At 48.0% G+C, this 14,844-nt stretch overlaps 2 protein-coding genes across 4 annotated transcripts in view; both read left to right on the top strand.

Moving 5' to 3' along the window:
• The first annotated feature begins 242 nt into the window (after positions 1–242).
• On the top strand, positions 243–2,980 carry yipf4 (Yip1 domain family, member 4). Its single transcript, XM_088385140.1, has 6 exons — positions 243–473; positions 978–1,131; positions 1,206–1,377; positions 1,662–1,739; positions 1,810–1,923; positions 2,271–2,980. The coding sequence occupies exons 1-6, from the start codon at positions 416–418 to the stop codon at positions 2,406–2,408; spliced, it is 714 nt and encodes a 237-aa protein (XP_088241266.1). The 5' UTR covers positions 243–415; the 3' UTR covers positions 2,409–2,980.
• A 329-nt stretch (positions 2,981–3,309) lies between these two features.
• The window catches only part of birc6 (baculoviral IAP repeat containing 6), a 36,695-nt gene continuing 25,160 nt past the window's right edge, over positions 3,310–14,844 (top strand). For 2 of the 3 annotated variants that reach the window (XM_088385126.1, XM_088385127.1), the window contains exons 1-25: positions 3,310–3,843; positions 5,528–5,709; positions 5,777–5,914; positions 6,529–6,722; positions 6,853–6,964; positions 7,174–7,256; positions 7,349–7,574; positions 7,692–7,861; positions 8,056–8,114; positions 8,254–9,894; positions 10,380–10,529; positions 10,597–10,822; positions 10,894–11,054; positions 11,191–11,322; positions 11,685–11,816; positions 12,114–12,280; positions 12,344–12,477; positions 12,545–12,706; positions 12,928–13,059; positions 13,153–13,250; positions 13,319–13,466; positions 13,684–13,817; positions 13,970–14,116; positions 14,203–14,390; positions 14,463–14,774. In XM_088385126.1, the coding sequence (XP_088241252.1) occupies positions 3,633–3,843; positions 5,528–5,709; positions 5,777–5,914; positions 6,529–6,722; positions 6,853–6,964; positions 7,174–7,256; positions 7,349–7,574; positions 7,692–7,861; positions 8,056–8,114; positions 8,254–9,894; positions 10,380–10,529; positions 10,597–10,822; positions 10,894–11,054; positions 11,191–11,322; positions 11,685–11,816; positions 12,114–12,280; positions 12,344–12,477; positions 12,545–12,706; positions 12,928–13,059; positions 13,153–13,250; positions 13,319–13,466; positions 13,684–13,817; positions 13,970–14,116; positions 14,203–14,390; positions 14,463–14,774 (5,439 nt within the window). In that variant the 5' untranslated portion in view covers positions 3,310–3,632. Of the gene's footprint in view, positions 3,844–5,527; positions 5,710–5,776; positions 5,915–6,528; positions 6,723–6,852; positions 6,965–7,173; positions 7,257–7,348; positions 7,575–7,691; positions 7,862–8,055; positions 8,115–8,253; positions 9,895–10,379; positions 10,530–10,596; positions 10,823–10,893; positions 11,055–11,190; positions 11,323–11,684; positions 11,817–12,113; positions 12,281–12,343; positions 12,478–12,544; positions 12,707–12,927; positions 13,060–13,152; positions 13,251–13,318; positions 13,467–13,683; positions 13,818–13,969; positions 14,117–14,202; positions 14,775–14,844 lie in introns of all 3 variants that reach the window. The other variant, XM_088385125.1, reaches the window with a different exon arrangement.

The raw sequence follows: 14,844 nt of genomic DNA on the forward strand, positions 1-14,844 counted from the left end.
CAATTTTTTTTTTCATGGGTCAAAGAACATATGGAGATTGCCAGAAGGAAAAGCATGTATAGGCCCATCCATGTAAATACAGATAATGATTGATTGTAAGAGCTTCAATAATAAAGAATGAAAACCGCAAGGTAAGGGTAAAAAAAGAACATAGTAATATGTCAAGGGATGAAAAGATTTGTGAGGCGGACGGGGCGAACCTGCGCAAACAGAGTTGGATTATAAGACGTGTCCCATTTCCCAGCTTCCCTTGCACTTCCGCTTTCCATCACAGTGGTGTCAACCAGACGAAAAACAAGATGCGATAGTTCAACTCTCCAAAGAGCTGTGGTCAAAGACAGCGATCAACAGGGAATTTGGACAACTTTCCTATTCGAATAGTCTTTTTCTGAAATCGACGCGTCAAGCCGAAACCATGCAGTTTCCCCCAAACAACGGAGACTTTACATTCGTCTCCTCGACAGAGGCGCAGGGTAAGCTAATGCTAGCAGAGCTTTACCCTGTGAGGCCAAGGAAGGCAACATTGAGTGTTATTGGATGGATGTCATCTACGTATGGTGTCATGACACGTGCATTGCGTGCATGATAGATATTGCATAGTTATTTGTGTTGGAATGACCTGGTTATGGAATCATTTTAAATGCACTGTTGACGTGTCGTTGTGACTAGTTGTCAATCCAATATCATATATTGTTGACATCATTTTGGATCTATTACAAGTCTTATGTATTGTATCCATTACAGTATTGTGCTAGTTCGACTCACAGGTTTTTCAGGTGATAAGTTATGGAGTGACATTTATTTGACCAATTATTATTATGGCCAAGTGTAAAAATGCTTATCTGTTCAAGGATACTATAATTTATGGGTTCTGAATTCATCCAATCGACTGATCTAAGTTTCAGTTGTGTTCTCGTAGTGACTCGTAATATAGGTTCTCAAATGAATCAATCGTATTAATCAAGTGTATTCGACAGAGCTTAGTGGCACAATTGCTGCTCCCGACGTTGAACTGAATATGGGCAGCGACGGCGGTAAAGACCCTTATGCTACCGCCTTCCTGAGGCAGCGAGGGTACGGTTGGCTGCTGGAGGTGGAGGAAGATGACGGCGAGGAGAGCAAACCTCTTCTGTAAGTCAAGGATTTTAGTTGTGCACACCTTTAGGATCAATTTGACCAATTGTCCTCCTTAAATGTGTGATCAGTGATGAGCTGGACATTGACGTTAAGGACATCTATTACAAGATTCGCTGCGTGCTCATGCCATTGCCATCGTTGGGCTACAACAGACAGGTGGTCAGAGATAACCCGGACTTCTGGGGCCCTCTGGCTGTGGTGCTTCTCTTCTCTATGATCTCAATCTATGGACAGTTTAGGGTGAGCAGATCATTTTGTGGTGGTCACTTAATGTTTTTTTGCGCTTTTTAAATTTTTTTTAATTGCAAACGCACAAGTGAGAGGAGATACGTTGCAAATGGCATAACGCTGCACCGCGATGAAAGCTGTCATTTTCCGGGTCTCCTTAGCCTGCTTTGGACCTGGCTCACTCGGTACTAAAATAAAGTAATAGCGCTATTGATAGGCATTGAGCCAAGCTATCTGCCTCAAATGCCCGTTCAATGAAGCCTTAGACTTCAATTGATTGTACTTTGAATTGGCAGGTGGTTTCCTGGATCATCACCATCTGGATATTTGGATCACTAACCATTTTTCTCTTGGCCCGTGTTCTCGGCGGTGAGGTAAGCGGCGCTGCGGTTGGCAGACTTTTCAAAATATCATTGTTTTTCTCACGAGTCTTGTTTTGAACAGGTTTCCTACGGTCAGGTCCTGGGAGTGATTGGATATTCCCTCCTTCCGCTCATTGTTATAGCCCCTTTGCTTCTGGTGATCGGACGTTTTGAGATGGTTTCGACCTTCTTCAAAGTGAGTTCTATCATACTGAAAAACACTACAAAATAAGAAAACGTTCAGAAAGAAACTGCTTTTATAAAGTGTAATTAGTAAGCCGGGTGTCAACATGCGCACGCCAAGGCTCCGGATAAGCAAATTGGCATCGCAGTTTGCAGGTCAAAACTTGCCTTTTGCGCCCCAATCAAGCACGCTCGATGCAAAACGTGTTTATGTGGCAAAAGGCCGAGGGGCCAAATGTTATGGAAATCACTGAACGCAAACTCGTGGTTGTTTTGAAAATTTCGAAATCATCAGAATGAGGCCTTTAGTTTTCCCTCGGCGATATCTTGATGATTGATCATTGTCTGCTTTTCTTCCAGCTGTTTGGAGTGTTCTGGGCTGCTTACAGTGCTGCGTCATTATTGGTTGGCGATGAATTTAAGACAAAGAAGCCTCTGCTCATCTATCCTATTTTCCTTCTGTACATTTATTTCCTGTCACTCTATACCGGTGTCTGACCGAATCAATTTGAACTATGGACCTTTTCACGGACAGTGACGCTGACCCCACAAGGTGAAAAAGAATCTCTGGGGGTCTGAGCATTATATGTTCCTGATGTACGTCTATACATTTGGACTCTACTGTCATCATAATGTTCAATTTAAAAAGGCAGCTGCTTTTCCAGCTTGAACTGTGCAGCCCCCACAGAATGGATGGTCCCATTGACAAGTTTCTCATGTTTTTATAGCAAATAATGAATGCCCTGTTCTTCTTAAAATGCATTGTACCGATTTTGAATATGATGGCAAATATTTGTCTTTCTGGATGACCTGAGACGCTATTCTGATGGACACTTATTGTTGTTATTATTATTGTTGTATTATTATTATTATCATCATCTTGGTTATTTCAAACTTTTTGGTGGAAATGGTAAATTATATAACAGTGCTTTTGAAATTTTCAGCAACCTTCAAAAGAATGTGGCAAAACTTGCTCTTTTTTTGTGCAACTCGCCATTAATTTGCTAAAGGTCCAATTTTACTGAACTGATTGCCCTTGTTTGCACAAATACAGCAAGAAAACAAACACATTGTTGATTGACGACTACGATTCTGTGTGGAGATGTAATCTAACCCGAGGAGACTCATTCATTCCCAAGTTATGGCAAGTTGGCAAATATCATTTTTGATGGAAGCAAAAAAAAGCAACATATTTGATCATAAAATGTTTTTGTGTTTCGTTCAAACGTTTTCCACAAACGTCACAAAACGTGACGCAAAACATTTTAAACACATTTAAAAGTACGCTTTAGTTCATGTGTGGATACATGTGAAATCATGGCGGAAGAATAACAAGAGTAATTTACACAACTATTTATTTTTAATAGGCGTCATTGGCGCTGTCAACTAAAACAATGTAACGTTGGTACTTGCGGAAATGCGAGCCGTTCTCGCGAGATGTGACCACGGCTACGCCAGTTTCTTTTGACTATCATGTAACTGACAGCAGCGATTTCGGCGAACACCCGACAGGCGTTGTTAGTGAATAGCCGCTGCTACGCTGACGGACGGGCGGGCGGACGGACGGACGGACGGGCGGACGGACTGGAAGAAGCCGCAGAAAGGATCAGCGGTGGCAGAGGGGTGACAGTCCGGAGGTAGTCCTATAGATTTAGTTCTATTGAGTGTGTCAGCGGTTCCTAGCAAAACCGAGAAGGGACGGGAAAGGTAAAGTGAGGAAAGATGGCGGCCGCGGCCTCGCCGGGCTCCGGTTCGTCCACCCCCTCGGACTGGATTGTGCTCAGAGACGGCTGCCTGCGTTGCGACGACGAGGGCCTGCGAAGCCTTTCATACCACCCGGCCCTCAACGCTATCTTAGCGGTCACCAGCAAAGGGGGTATTAAAGTCATTGACGGCACTTCGGGGGCAATTCTCCAGGCCTCTGCGCAGCACGGTAAGCATCGGAGCACGGGCAGCAGCCACATTGATTGTCAACACGACTTTGGCTGACTGAGAGTTCGTTTTCCAGCTAGCAAGCGCTAACGGTACTAGCAGTTGTTTTGGGGCCTAATGAGATTGTTGAAACACGATTGACTAATAAATACGCACACTGACACCGCGAGTTGATATGTTGGATGGCTTAGGAACGGTTGCTGACTTCTGTACCGACAGTGTTTACCAAGTGACTGCTTTCGTTTTTGGATTCATGTCAAATCGAGGAGGAAAGCTAACAGCTAGTTGGCTCGCTTCGCACTCCGCCGCTTGACAGCGCAGCAGCCTAATACATGAGTGTGTTTTGGCAATGAACTGCTCAGCATCGTGCGTGTGAAACGTAGAGAGAGGAAAGAAGAAAGTGGCGCACTGTGTGAACCGGAATGATCGTGCTTGCAGCCACGGACCGGCCTGACTCTACGGCTGTAGTCGCAGCGTTTTACACCACCGTGCGTGCGTGCGTGCGTGCGTGCCTGCTCGCGCATTGTCATCGTCGGCACTGCGGAAACGATTTATTTGTACTGGTAAACAGTGGCTACACTTTCAATAAACTACGCTGGACGGGGTTTAGCAGTCATTATATTGGATGTCACTTCGTAATTCAGACCAACTTTACTGATTTAGTTAGAGTGTTGTACATGTCATTGGTAATAAACAATACAGCACATTCATGTGTTCCCAATCTTGATCATCCCCCTAGCAGGGAACTGACTTTGAGCTCATTTTACTGTGTTGTGAACCATAACAGCAGCACCAGACTACGTAAAGAGTCGTGTTGTAGGTGTATTGTAGGTAAGTTCCATACAGAGTACAAGATATTCTTTTACACGATAAAGAATTGACATCCTCCCAGCTCGGAACAGGTGGGTTGAAGCCACACCTAGAAGGGACCCGTGAAGTTTATAACTCATGATTCTTTGCAGACTTTAGTGCTGACATCTCCTTTCTCATCGTTGGCATTAACGGTCTGCGCCGAGGCTACGAGCCGCCCATGCTGGCCGGCGGGGCTTAGCTAACCGTTATCCTCCTGTTTGCAGATCCTCTCCTCTAAGTAACTAGTCATTGCTGCTATAAGTCACTATTTATTGCCTCTGTGGTGGCAAATAAGATACATTTCTGATAAGCTCCGTCCGTCCGTCCGTCCTTTCAATTCCATGGAATGAGTTTAAAAAAATATGTAGAACGTTTATCTGAACGGGTTTAGCAATCCATCCGTCCGTCCGCTCGACACTCGGCTGCGAACCGCTTCAGCTGGAGCTCACGGCTCGATGAAGCCAGAGCCAGCATGCCGTACTGAGGTCACCGAATCGGACACCCTCAACTCAACGCCTTGGATGCGCCTCGAAATTCTGTCCATAAAAGTTGCGCAAGTTTAACAATGCAAAACAAAAAAATTAAAAAGTAAAGCCTCGCAAAGATCTATCTACACTTGACATATTTGCAGCTTGGCTCCTGTGGTTTTATTTCTTTATTTATCCATCCATTTATTTATTTAGTTTGTTGGAGGGAAAGTGACTGGCAACAGCTAAAACAAAAAACAAACCCACATGATATTTACTTGATTCAAAAGTCAAATTGCTTGCCATCCTTTTGAAGGGAATAACACAAGTGCTCATGTTCCGCTTTTCTCCGCTGCTTTTTTTCAGTTAAACCCGGCGGTCGCGTCAGATGTCAGTACTTCCCTGCTGTGGATAGGGTGCTTTTTGTTGACGACTATGCAGTCGGATGCAGGAAGGACCTCAACGGCATCCTGCTGTTGGATACGGCCCTGCAAGCTCCGGTGACCAAACCCGACGATCTGGTTCAGATGGAGCTTCCTGTCACTGAGGTAAAAAGACTCTTTCACACCATGCAGTAGTGTGTCATTTGACCAATAAATGTGTTTGTCTGCTTAGGCTCTGCATCTGCTGTCAGCCTGCCTGGAAAAGATTGATGTTTCGAACACAAAGGGCTACGAAGTCTTTATCGTACAGCTGAAAGAAGGCCTGAAGAATACCTCACATGAGACGGCAGCCAATCACAAAGTGGCCAAGGTTGGTGTGACGGCCTGGCTCAGCTCAGCTTCCTGCTCTTGCGTCATTGCTTTTCGGTTCAGCCGGTTTACCAAAAAACACAACACTCCCTGAAAGTTCTCTTTCTTTTATGCGCCGCTCCAATTTCTGATTCATGCTGTGTTGTATTTTTCCCCAAGATGTAAAAGTGATGTGAAAGTATTTTGTATGTCCGTCCGTCTGCCCGCCCGCCCGTCCGTCCATCCGTCCGTCCGTCCATCCATCCATCCATCCATCCATCCATCCATCCATCCATCCATCCATCCATCCATCCATCCATCCATCCATCCATCCATCCATCCATCCATCCATCCATCCATCCATCCATCCATCCATCCATCCATCCATCCATCCATCCATCCATCCATCCATCCTTCCATCCATCCAGCCATCCATCGAGAGAGTTACATTGTCAATCAGTACATGTTCATCACTTGCTAAATAATTAAATGACAAAACAATTGAAGTGTCACTGTTGTTTTTAATGTCAGCAAATGTCTTTTCATCATTGCAATTTGGAATTTTTAATATAACACATTTGTATTCAATTGCTTGTTTTTTTTCAATAAGCCTAAAACTGATTTTCTTCTTCTCAGTGGGCGACAGTAACCTTGCAGCTTCCTCACCATGTGCTGAAGCTGGTTGCCAGTGCCATCGTCAGTGAGCTCAAGAAGATCAACCAGAACATTGCTGCCTTGTCTGTGGCCTCATCCATCATGGACAGACTTTCCTACCTCTTGTCAAGCGCCCGACCTGAACTCGGGGTAGGGCCTGGGCGCTCTGTAGATAGGTGAGCAATCTGCAAAAGAACTACCGCTCGCTCCAGTGCTAGTCGAAGATGGGAGACTGTCGACTCGATTCAAGTGCACTTTGCTGCAGTTGCGAAATTTGAGATTTGATTCTCTTGATGTCCCCTGTAGATCTTTAATGTACAGCGAAGCCAACAGGAGGGAGACGTTTACATCGTGGCCACATGCCGGCTACAGGTGGGCTCAACCTGATCCAATGGCTCAGGCGGGCTTCTACCACCAGGTGGGTTCAGGGACACGTCTACACCCATCACCTCTGAGCAAAAGCGCCATTTATCCTGCCTATTGGGACTGCAGTCCTTTAACGTTAATTCGACTTCAACGTGAAGTATGCTGCGAGACACTCGTGTAAAGTCATGTGAAGTTGCTCGTACAGCTGCATAAGCCATTCTCAACGACCTTGACCCTTTTTCTTTCTCTCGCTCACCATAGCCTGCTTCGTCAGGCGACGACAGAGCCATGTGTTTCACCTGTAGCGTATGTCTGGTATGTTGGGAACCAACGGATGAGCCGTGGTGAGTGTGACTACGATCGGTCAAATGTATTTGACCAGAGTGTCTTTTGTAGACACAATGTATGCAATTGAGCATTTCTCCACCATCCGCAGGTCCGAACACGAGCGACACTCCCCTAATTGTCCCTTTGTCAAGGGCGAGCACACGCAAAATGTTCCCTTGTCAGTGACACTCGCAACCAGTCCTGCTCAGTTTCCCAACAGTCCTGACGGCTCAGACAAAATTGCCTGCTACGGCTTTGGCAGCTGCCCGCAGTTCTTGGCTGTCGCCACAAAGAGAGGCAAGATCTGTATTTGGGATGTCTCCAAAATGATGAAGGTCAGATTACGCATGGCCTCCTCCGTGACGTGCCCTTGCCGTGCCGTCTCATCTCTTGCTCGTACGAAGCGTTTCAATGTTGGATGGTCAGACTCATCGGCGTGTTCTTGTAAACAGGTGCACCTGAAGTTTGACATTAACCCATATGACCCGGCCATCCTGAGGCACCTCATCCTGTCTGGCGGAGAGCACAGCCAGCCCACGCTGACCGAGTCTCGGAGACCCACTCTGGCCTGGCTTGAGGAGTCCTCCTCGTGCTCAGACCTGCCCAAGCTTGAGGGGGATAGGTGAGCCTTACTTAGAGTTGAAGACCAAATTTTACAAGGGGTCATCGTTTTACGTTTCTTCGCAATTTCCCCAAGTGCTCGATATGAACAATTTGAGGATTGGATTGGATCTGAAAGAGATTGACTTGGTTATTTTGTCTTGCATCAATGCATTCTTGTCATTTCCTGACCACTCTTTATTCATTATCTCCAAGTGATGACCAGTTGGAGGATTCAGACAGCGACGAGCATTCCAGGTCCGAGTCAGTGACAGGTACCCGGCCCGCACACGGGATTTGTTTTTGTCATTTCATTTCAATGATCAGCTGGTGCCTTCGACGCTTAGATGATTAGTCTGAATTTGAAGTTGGTTTCGCTCAATTTTTTGAAACTGTACATGTTGCCCTTGACAGGCCAACCGTCCCAGTGGGAGAGCATGGATATGAGCCTTGGAGTGACAGCGCTCAGTGTTCTCCAGCAACCAGAGAAACTCCAGTGGGAGGTGGTGGCCAGTGTGTTGGAGGACACAGTCAAAGACCTAGAAGAGCTGGGTGCCAATCCCTCATTGAATCAAACCAAGGTCCACAACCAGGCCAAAGCAAAGGAAAAGGTCCCCGAGCAGCACAACATTCCTTTCCCCTGCTTGCTGGCCGGAGGCCTGCTCAGTTACCGCAGCGCGTTTAGCAACCCCGCAGCCGGACCTCTTCCCACTGTCCCGCCGTCTTCAACTCGCAGGGTGTCTGACAGTCCCTGTCGAACTCAGGGCCCCGAGCCCTTCCAAGTAGGACCTATCCAGGACCAAGGTCCCATGGAAATAGATTTGTGTAATTCCCAGAATGCTGCCCAGGAACCGTGCTTCTCCAACTTGGTAGGTTCTCAGCCCCCAAGTCCCTCCTCTGTGTCATCTGTGCACAGGACTATACCTGTGCTGTTGCTATACAGTATCAGAGAGACGGACGACAAGAGCTCAGGGCAGGTGTTTGCTCAGATGAACAACCTCATGAGCAAAGGTCTCCACGACGAGAGCTTCACGGTGCCGCAGATTATCGAGATGGAGTTTGACTCGCACGAGCAGCTCCTTCTCCAGGATCCTCCCATCACGTACATCCAGCAGTTTGCCGACTCGGCCACCAATCTGGCCGGCTTTGATGGTCAGATGGACAAATGGAGCACATTAGCTGCCGCCAGTTCCTCCGCCCCACCTCGACCCGGAACGCTAGTACAGTGTTTGAGGTTACCCAAGCAGCTGGAAGAGGAGAATCTTTGCGTGGACTCCATTACACCATGCTGGGATGGTGTGCACCTTTTAGTGGGGCTGCAGCCATGCGACGCCGAATCTCTAAGTGCGGCCAACCAAGTGGAGGCCCTGAACAATCTCAACCGCCTGCACTCGGCCCTGTGCAGCCAACAGAAGGGGGACACCCCTCACCCAGTTGCCAACGGAGTGGAGGATAGCCACCAAGAGGGCACAGCTCCTCAAGCAACCTTCATCCTGCCTTCCGGAGACCAACAACAGACGTGCCCGAGCGGCGGAGGCTATCTTGCGCTCTACAAGCTCAACTACTCTACCCGTATTGTCACCTTGGATCAGGATCCTGTGAAGGTGCAGCAGATATCTCAGCCTTGCGATGCAATTACCTCCCTTATCCTGCTTCCTCCAGATGTGCTGGATAGCAGGGAAGACGACAGTGAGGAGACTCCGGACGAGCCGCCCCCCGGTTCAAAAAACGGCACCTCGCGGTTTGGACTTGGCCCGGTGGGCTCTGCCGCATCTTTAACTCGCGCTGCGTGTGGAACAGCCGCAGGCAGCGGCGGTGCCACCGCTACCAGTCCCTCTGCCGCGCATAAAGACTCCAAGAAACAGGAAGTGGTCGGCCTCGGCCACTTGGTGGTGACCACACGGGGTGGCAACATAATGATCATGGACCTGTCCACGTTGGAGGTTCTAACCAAGGTGGAACCCCCTAAGAAAGAGGGAGTGCTGGATGAGATAGACCCATTTGTCTCTGTAACTTATTGCTCTGGGACTGATCGCCTTTGTGCGTGCACCAAAGGTGAGTGTTTGAATTGCTGACCTCTGGCTTTAAAGGCCATTTTGGTGTCTTGAAATACAATTGATAAGGTGCACCGTCACTTGGAACGGTGAAAGCGAGTGATTCATAAACAAACAAAAAAAAGGTTTATAATTTAAATTGGAATATAATAAAAAAAAAAAAAAGTTAGTGGCACAAATGAAAAAAAAATGAGGTGCATTTATTTAGTATAAAACAAACAAAAAAAAAAAGCAGACATATTGGAGTGTTTGGGCGGATGGATGTCGACTATGATCGACAATGCTGAATGTTTTACATTTTGAGAATGTTCACTACTTTTATCACATCAAGAATAATTGAATCAATTTCGAATGTCCCATGCCGTGAGAGTTGGTGCCTGACATTTGTCAAATATCAACTTTATTCTATCGGCTCGCTCAGTTCCTGTTCAAAATGTTCAGTGTTGAAATGAGTCGGTTAGTATTCATTGTGTTCTTTCTCTACAGGCGGAGAGCTTCATTTCCTTCAAATTGGAGGTATCTGCGACGATATTGACGATGGTGATATCTTTATCGATGGCCCCATTTCTAAAGGGGCTGAATTGCTGCTGGAGTGGCCCAGGCCTTCGTCCAACCCTTCTAGTCCTGGGATCTCGGGTACGAGTCACATAGTCGGTCATAGTCCATTCAATCATTTTGCTTGACACGCTCGCTTATCCAACAGGAGTCGAGCTCCTGGTGGACCAACCGCTGAGCACAGAGAGCCTAAGGTCGCTGGTGGAGCTGACACGCTTCGAGACGTTGACTCCCCGCTTCTCGGCCACTGTGCCGCCGTGCTGGGTGGAGGTCCAGCAAGAGCAGCAGCAGCGGCGCCACCCGCAGCATCTTCACCAGCAGCACCACGGGGATGCGGCCCAGCACACCCGCACCTGGAAGCTTCAGAGTGATAGGTTTGTAACCGTGGCAACATTCATTTGTCGGCAGGGGACGCGACGGTGTCGTCGCTGTGTCCTTTCTTTAGTTCCAGCTGGGACGAGCACGTCTTTGAAGTGGTGCTGCCGAAGGCCTGCATGGTGGGCCACGTGGACTTCAAGTTTGTCCTGAATGCCAACATTGTCAACATTCCTCAGATCCAGATCACTTTATTGAAGAATAAAGCACCTGGTCTGGGAAAGGTTAACGGTAAGGACACAAATGGTATCGCTCGACTTGCATGCACGAGGGCCAACGACCGGCTGCGACAGAGACCGGCCTTTCCTGCCCGTCCTGCCAGCCGAGTGCTTGCGTTTCACCTTATTCGTCCGCATTTCTTTGACAGAGACCGCTGTCGATAGACAAATCACGTTCCCCCTCCCCAATGTCCCCCATGCCAACGGGGAGAAGAACGGTCGGCCCTCCGTGCACGACTTCACCGAGGACATCCATCTTATGGACATCGAGGACCGATCGGGTAAGAATTGAAGTCACCCGTACCACTTGTCCTTATTACGCTGAGCTCAATTTGGACCCACCAGACACGTCACAGATAAACCGACACTGTCGTGGCCGATTACGATGTGTCAAATGGCGAAAATGGGCACCGGCACTCAGCTCGGGTCATAATCTATCCCTCGTATCAATGCTAGTGGTACACCGTTTGCAAACATCTCTGGCGTGCCAAATTTATTCTCCTTTCACAGTGACTTCATGTTTTCTTTGGCCCAACCCCTTTTAAATGAACAAAAAGAAAAAAAAGAATCTCACTTGATATTGGTACTGAAATTGAACTGCAGCACGGCACTTGCATTTCAGGTTATTTCTATTTTGTTGTAGGCTACGCGTTGTGTCCGTTCTTGGAAGAGCACAAGGAGGACATCTTGTGTGGACCAGTCTGGCTTGCCAGTGGGCTGGATCTCTCTGGTCATGCTGGCATGCTTAGTCTCACCAGCCCAAAGTTGGTCAAAGGTATGAAACCGCAAACCTTGTTTAAAGGAGCCATGTCTTGCTAAATCGGTGTTGTTGTTGTTGTTGTTGTCATGTTAGTCTCATGTAGTCATGTTAAAATGCCAAAGTAAACAAAAATGTGGTGTTTTCCGCCATTCGCTCATTTTGGAACGTTGCTGCTCATTCCTCCTCTCGAAGCAAAGTAGCCTGATGCGGCTCCTTTAAAACATAGCCTGAAGCCGTTAGCCATTGGAAGTCAACACGTGAAGTTGAACAAGTTGTCAGTGATCTTCAGTCCAGTCTATCCCCTGTCTCTAGGCATGGCTGGTGGAAAGTATCGTTCCTTCCTGGTTCATATCAAGGCAGCGAGCGACAAAAACATGGAGGACAGCCCCAGACCTGTTGTGAGAATGCCCAGTGCCAAACCCCAGTGCTCCAAATCACATTCGTTGTCCACTCTGCTGCAGAGGGCTCAGGCCTCTAAGGTAGTGACGCGAAGGCATGCCAGATGCAAGCTTTCAAATCAAACCATGCGTTGTTTTGTGCAGGACAAGGTGTCTGGAGTTAAACCGGATAGTCAAGCATCTTCCAAGAAAGTCGAAAACCTGAGAGGCTGCGACCTGCTGCAAGAAGTATCTGTCACAATCAGAAGGTTCAAAAAGACATCTCTTCCCAAAGAAAGGTAGGTAACAATGGGTGATTTATTTCAAGAACTATACAACTACATTGAAATGTGGCTTCTGTTGAAGGGTCCAGCGTTGTGCAATGCTGCAGTTTCCAGACTTCCACGAGAAGCTGCTGGAAGCGCTGTGCCAGCGAACAGAGACTGGCCTCTCCACAGAACATGCTCAAGGCCTCATCCTGGACATCTTGTGCTGGCTGGCTGGTGTTTTTTCCAATGGGCCCTGCAGGTATTATGCCCGTGTTCCGGGGCTTAATAAATTCAATCCGCCACATAGAAATACGCTATCGTACTCCCTGGTCGCATTTTTACACGGTACAGGAACTCACTCTTTTTTAAAAAACAACTTAAACACACTTCAAAACACACTCCAAACGTTTCAAAACACAGTTGATCGAGTTTGTTGAGACACTCCATTTCGTTGATCTGCCTAACTTAACTTCTCTTTAGCTTACGAGAAGGAAAGGAGGGGCTGCTGGCCAAAGCCAGATCGAGGCTGATGGATATTGTTGCAGTTTGTTTCTTTGAGGCCGGCCGCAGCATTGCTCACAAGTGCGCACGCTTTCTTGCACTTTGCATCAGGTGAGCGATTGGGTCCATTTCATGATTGATGAGCTTGTTTTCTTTTCCTTGTGGGCTCATGTCAGCATCCTCTTTTTCCTCCTCTTGCTAAAGCAATGGGAAAGGTGATCCCAGCCAACAAGGTTTTGTCACAAGTCTGCTGAAGGCTCTGCTGGACAATATGCCGTACTTGCCTGCTGCGGCCACAGGCGGTACGTAGTTGATCAGCTGCACCGTAGCACGCCATCCCTCGGTCTAATTGCACTTGATCTTCTTCCAGGCTCGGTCTTCTGGTACTTTGTGTTGCTGAACTATGTAAAGGAAGAGGACCTGGCAGGCTGCAGCACTGCCTGCGCCTCCCTACTCACGGCCATCTCAAGACAGCTGCAAGATCGACTCACCCCGATGGAGGCGCTGCTGCAGACCAGGTAATCTCCAATTCATCCAGGTATTAACCAAATGTGAGGTTTCGTCATTGCCAGTTGCATTTTGATTACAGTTGTAAAAGGTTTTACAGCGCGAGACTTCCGTGATTCGTTCTTCTCAGTGACACTTGGGCAATTCATCAAGACCGGTTTTTCCACTTTGTAGGACATGACACCTTTTCGACGTGTCGTGTCAACTGTTGCGTTGGTGTCTTTCCAGGTACGGACTGTACAGCTCGCCTTTTGATCCAGTGCTCTTTGATCTGGAGGTCAGTGGTTCCTCTTGCAAGAATGCCTTCAATAGCAGCATTGGGGTCCAGTCAGATGAGATTGACCTCTCTGACATTCTCTCAGGTAAGGCAAATGCCCTTCTGGATAGCCATTGTTGTGCATGAGCACCGATCTTAAACCACATAGGACGTGTGGATGACATTTGAAAGAGATTGTTTGTACGACAGGATAACGCCAGGATCCTCAGTACAAATGTGTTGTTGTTTTTATTGCAGGGAATGGCAAAGTCAGTAGCTGCGCAGCAGCAGAGGGGAGCTTCACAGCATTAACCGGGCTCCTAGAAGTGGAGCCTTTGCACTTCTCTTGCATAGCCACGAGCGATGGTACTCGAGTGGAGCGCGATGACGCCAGCATGTTCACTGGTGAATATGCCATCTCTTCCTTTTCTATGCCATTGCTTCAAGTCAACTCACCGTATGAGCTCTTTGGGGTTTTTTGGAATCCTCAGTGAGTACATTTGGCGTCACCCCTGCGGTCGGCGGCCTGTCGACGGGAACGGTCGGCGAAGCTTCCACGGCTCTTAGTTCCGCAGCTCAAGTGGCCCTGCAGTCTCTGTCTCACGCCATGGTGTCGGCTGAACAACAGTTGCAGGTCCTGCAAGAGAAGCAACAGCAGCTGCTCAAACTGCAGCAGCAGGTGAGACGAGTCATTCAACCTGGAGTTTATTCTTATTCCCTGACTAAATCTCTGTGTGTCTGCTGCAAGCAGAAGGCCAAGCTGGAAGCTAAATTGCATCAGACCACGTCTGCGGCCGCAGCGGCCTCCTCCGGCGTGGGGCCCGTCCATAACTCGGTGCCTTCCAACTCCTCCTGCGCTCCGGGTTTCTTCATTCATCCCTCCGATGTGATTCCCCCGACGCCCAAGACCACGCCCCTCTTCATGACGCCTCCTCTCACACCTCCGAACGAGGCAGTGTCTGCAGCCTTCAGCGCAGAGCTAGCTCACCTCTTCCCTGGCTCCATGATGGACCCTGGGCCAGTCAACCTGGCAGCACACAAAAACTCCCAAAAAGCCAAGGCGGTTCGTGATGCTGCTCTTTCTTTCTCTCAAGGCAAAAGCTCCAAATATGTGCAAGCGTTTGTTTGTTTGA

This window comes from Syngnathus floridae, chromosome 9 (genome assembly GCF_059516105.1).
Source record: "Syngnathus floridae isolate MCC-2025c chromosome 9, RoL_Sflo_1.0, whole genome shotgun sequence".
NCBI classification, from domain to species: Eukaryota; Metazoa; Chordata; class Actinopteri; order Syngnathiformes; family Syngnathidae; genus Syngnathus; species Syngnathus floridae.

What these genes read in the sequence shown, in the direction of transcription:
- yipf4 (XM_088385140.1), top strand. Translation starts at nt 416, where the DNA reads ATGCAGTTTCCCCCAAACAACGGAGACTTTACATTCGTCTCCTCGACA. An exon ending in CCCGTGTTCTCGGCGGTGAG is followed by an intron (nt 1,740 to 1,809) that starts GTAAGCGGCGCT and finishes TGTTTTGAACAG; the next exon opens with GTTTCCTACGGTCAGGTCCT. An exon ending in TGGTTTCGACCTTCTTCAAA is followed by an intron (nt 1,924 to 2,270) that starts GTGAGTTCTATC and finishes CTTTTCTTCCAG; the next exon opens with CTGTTTGGAGTGTTCTGGGC.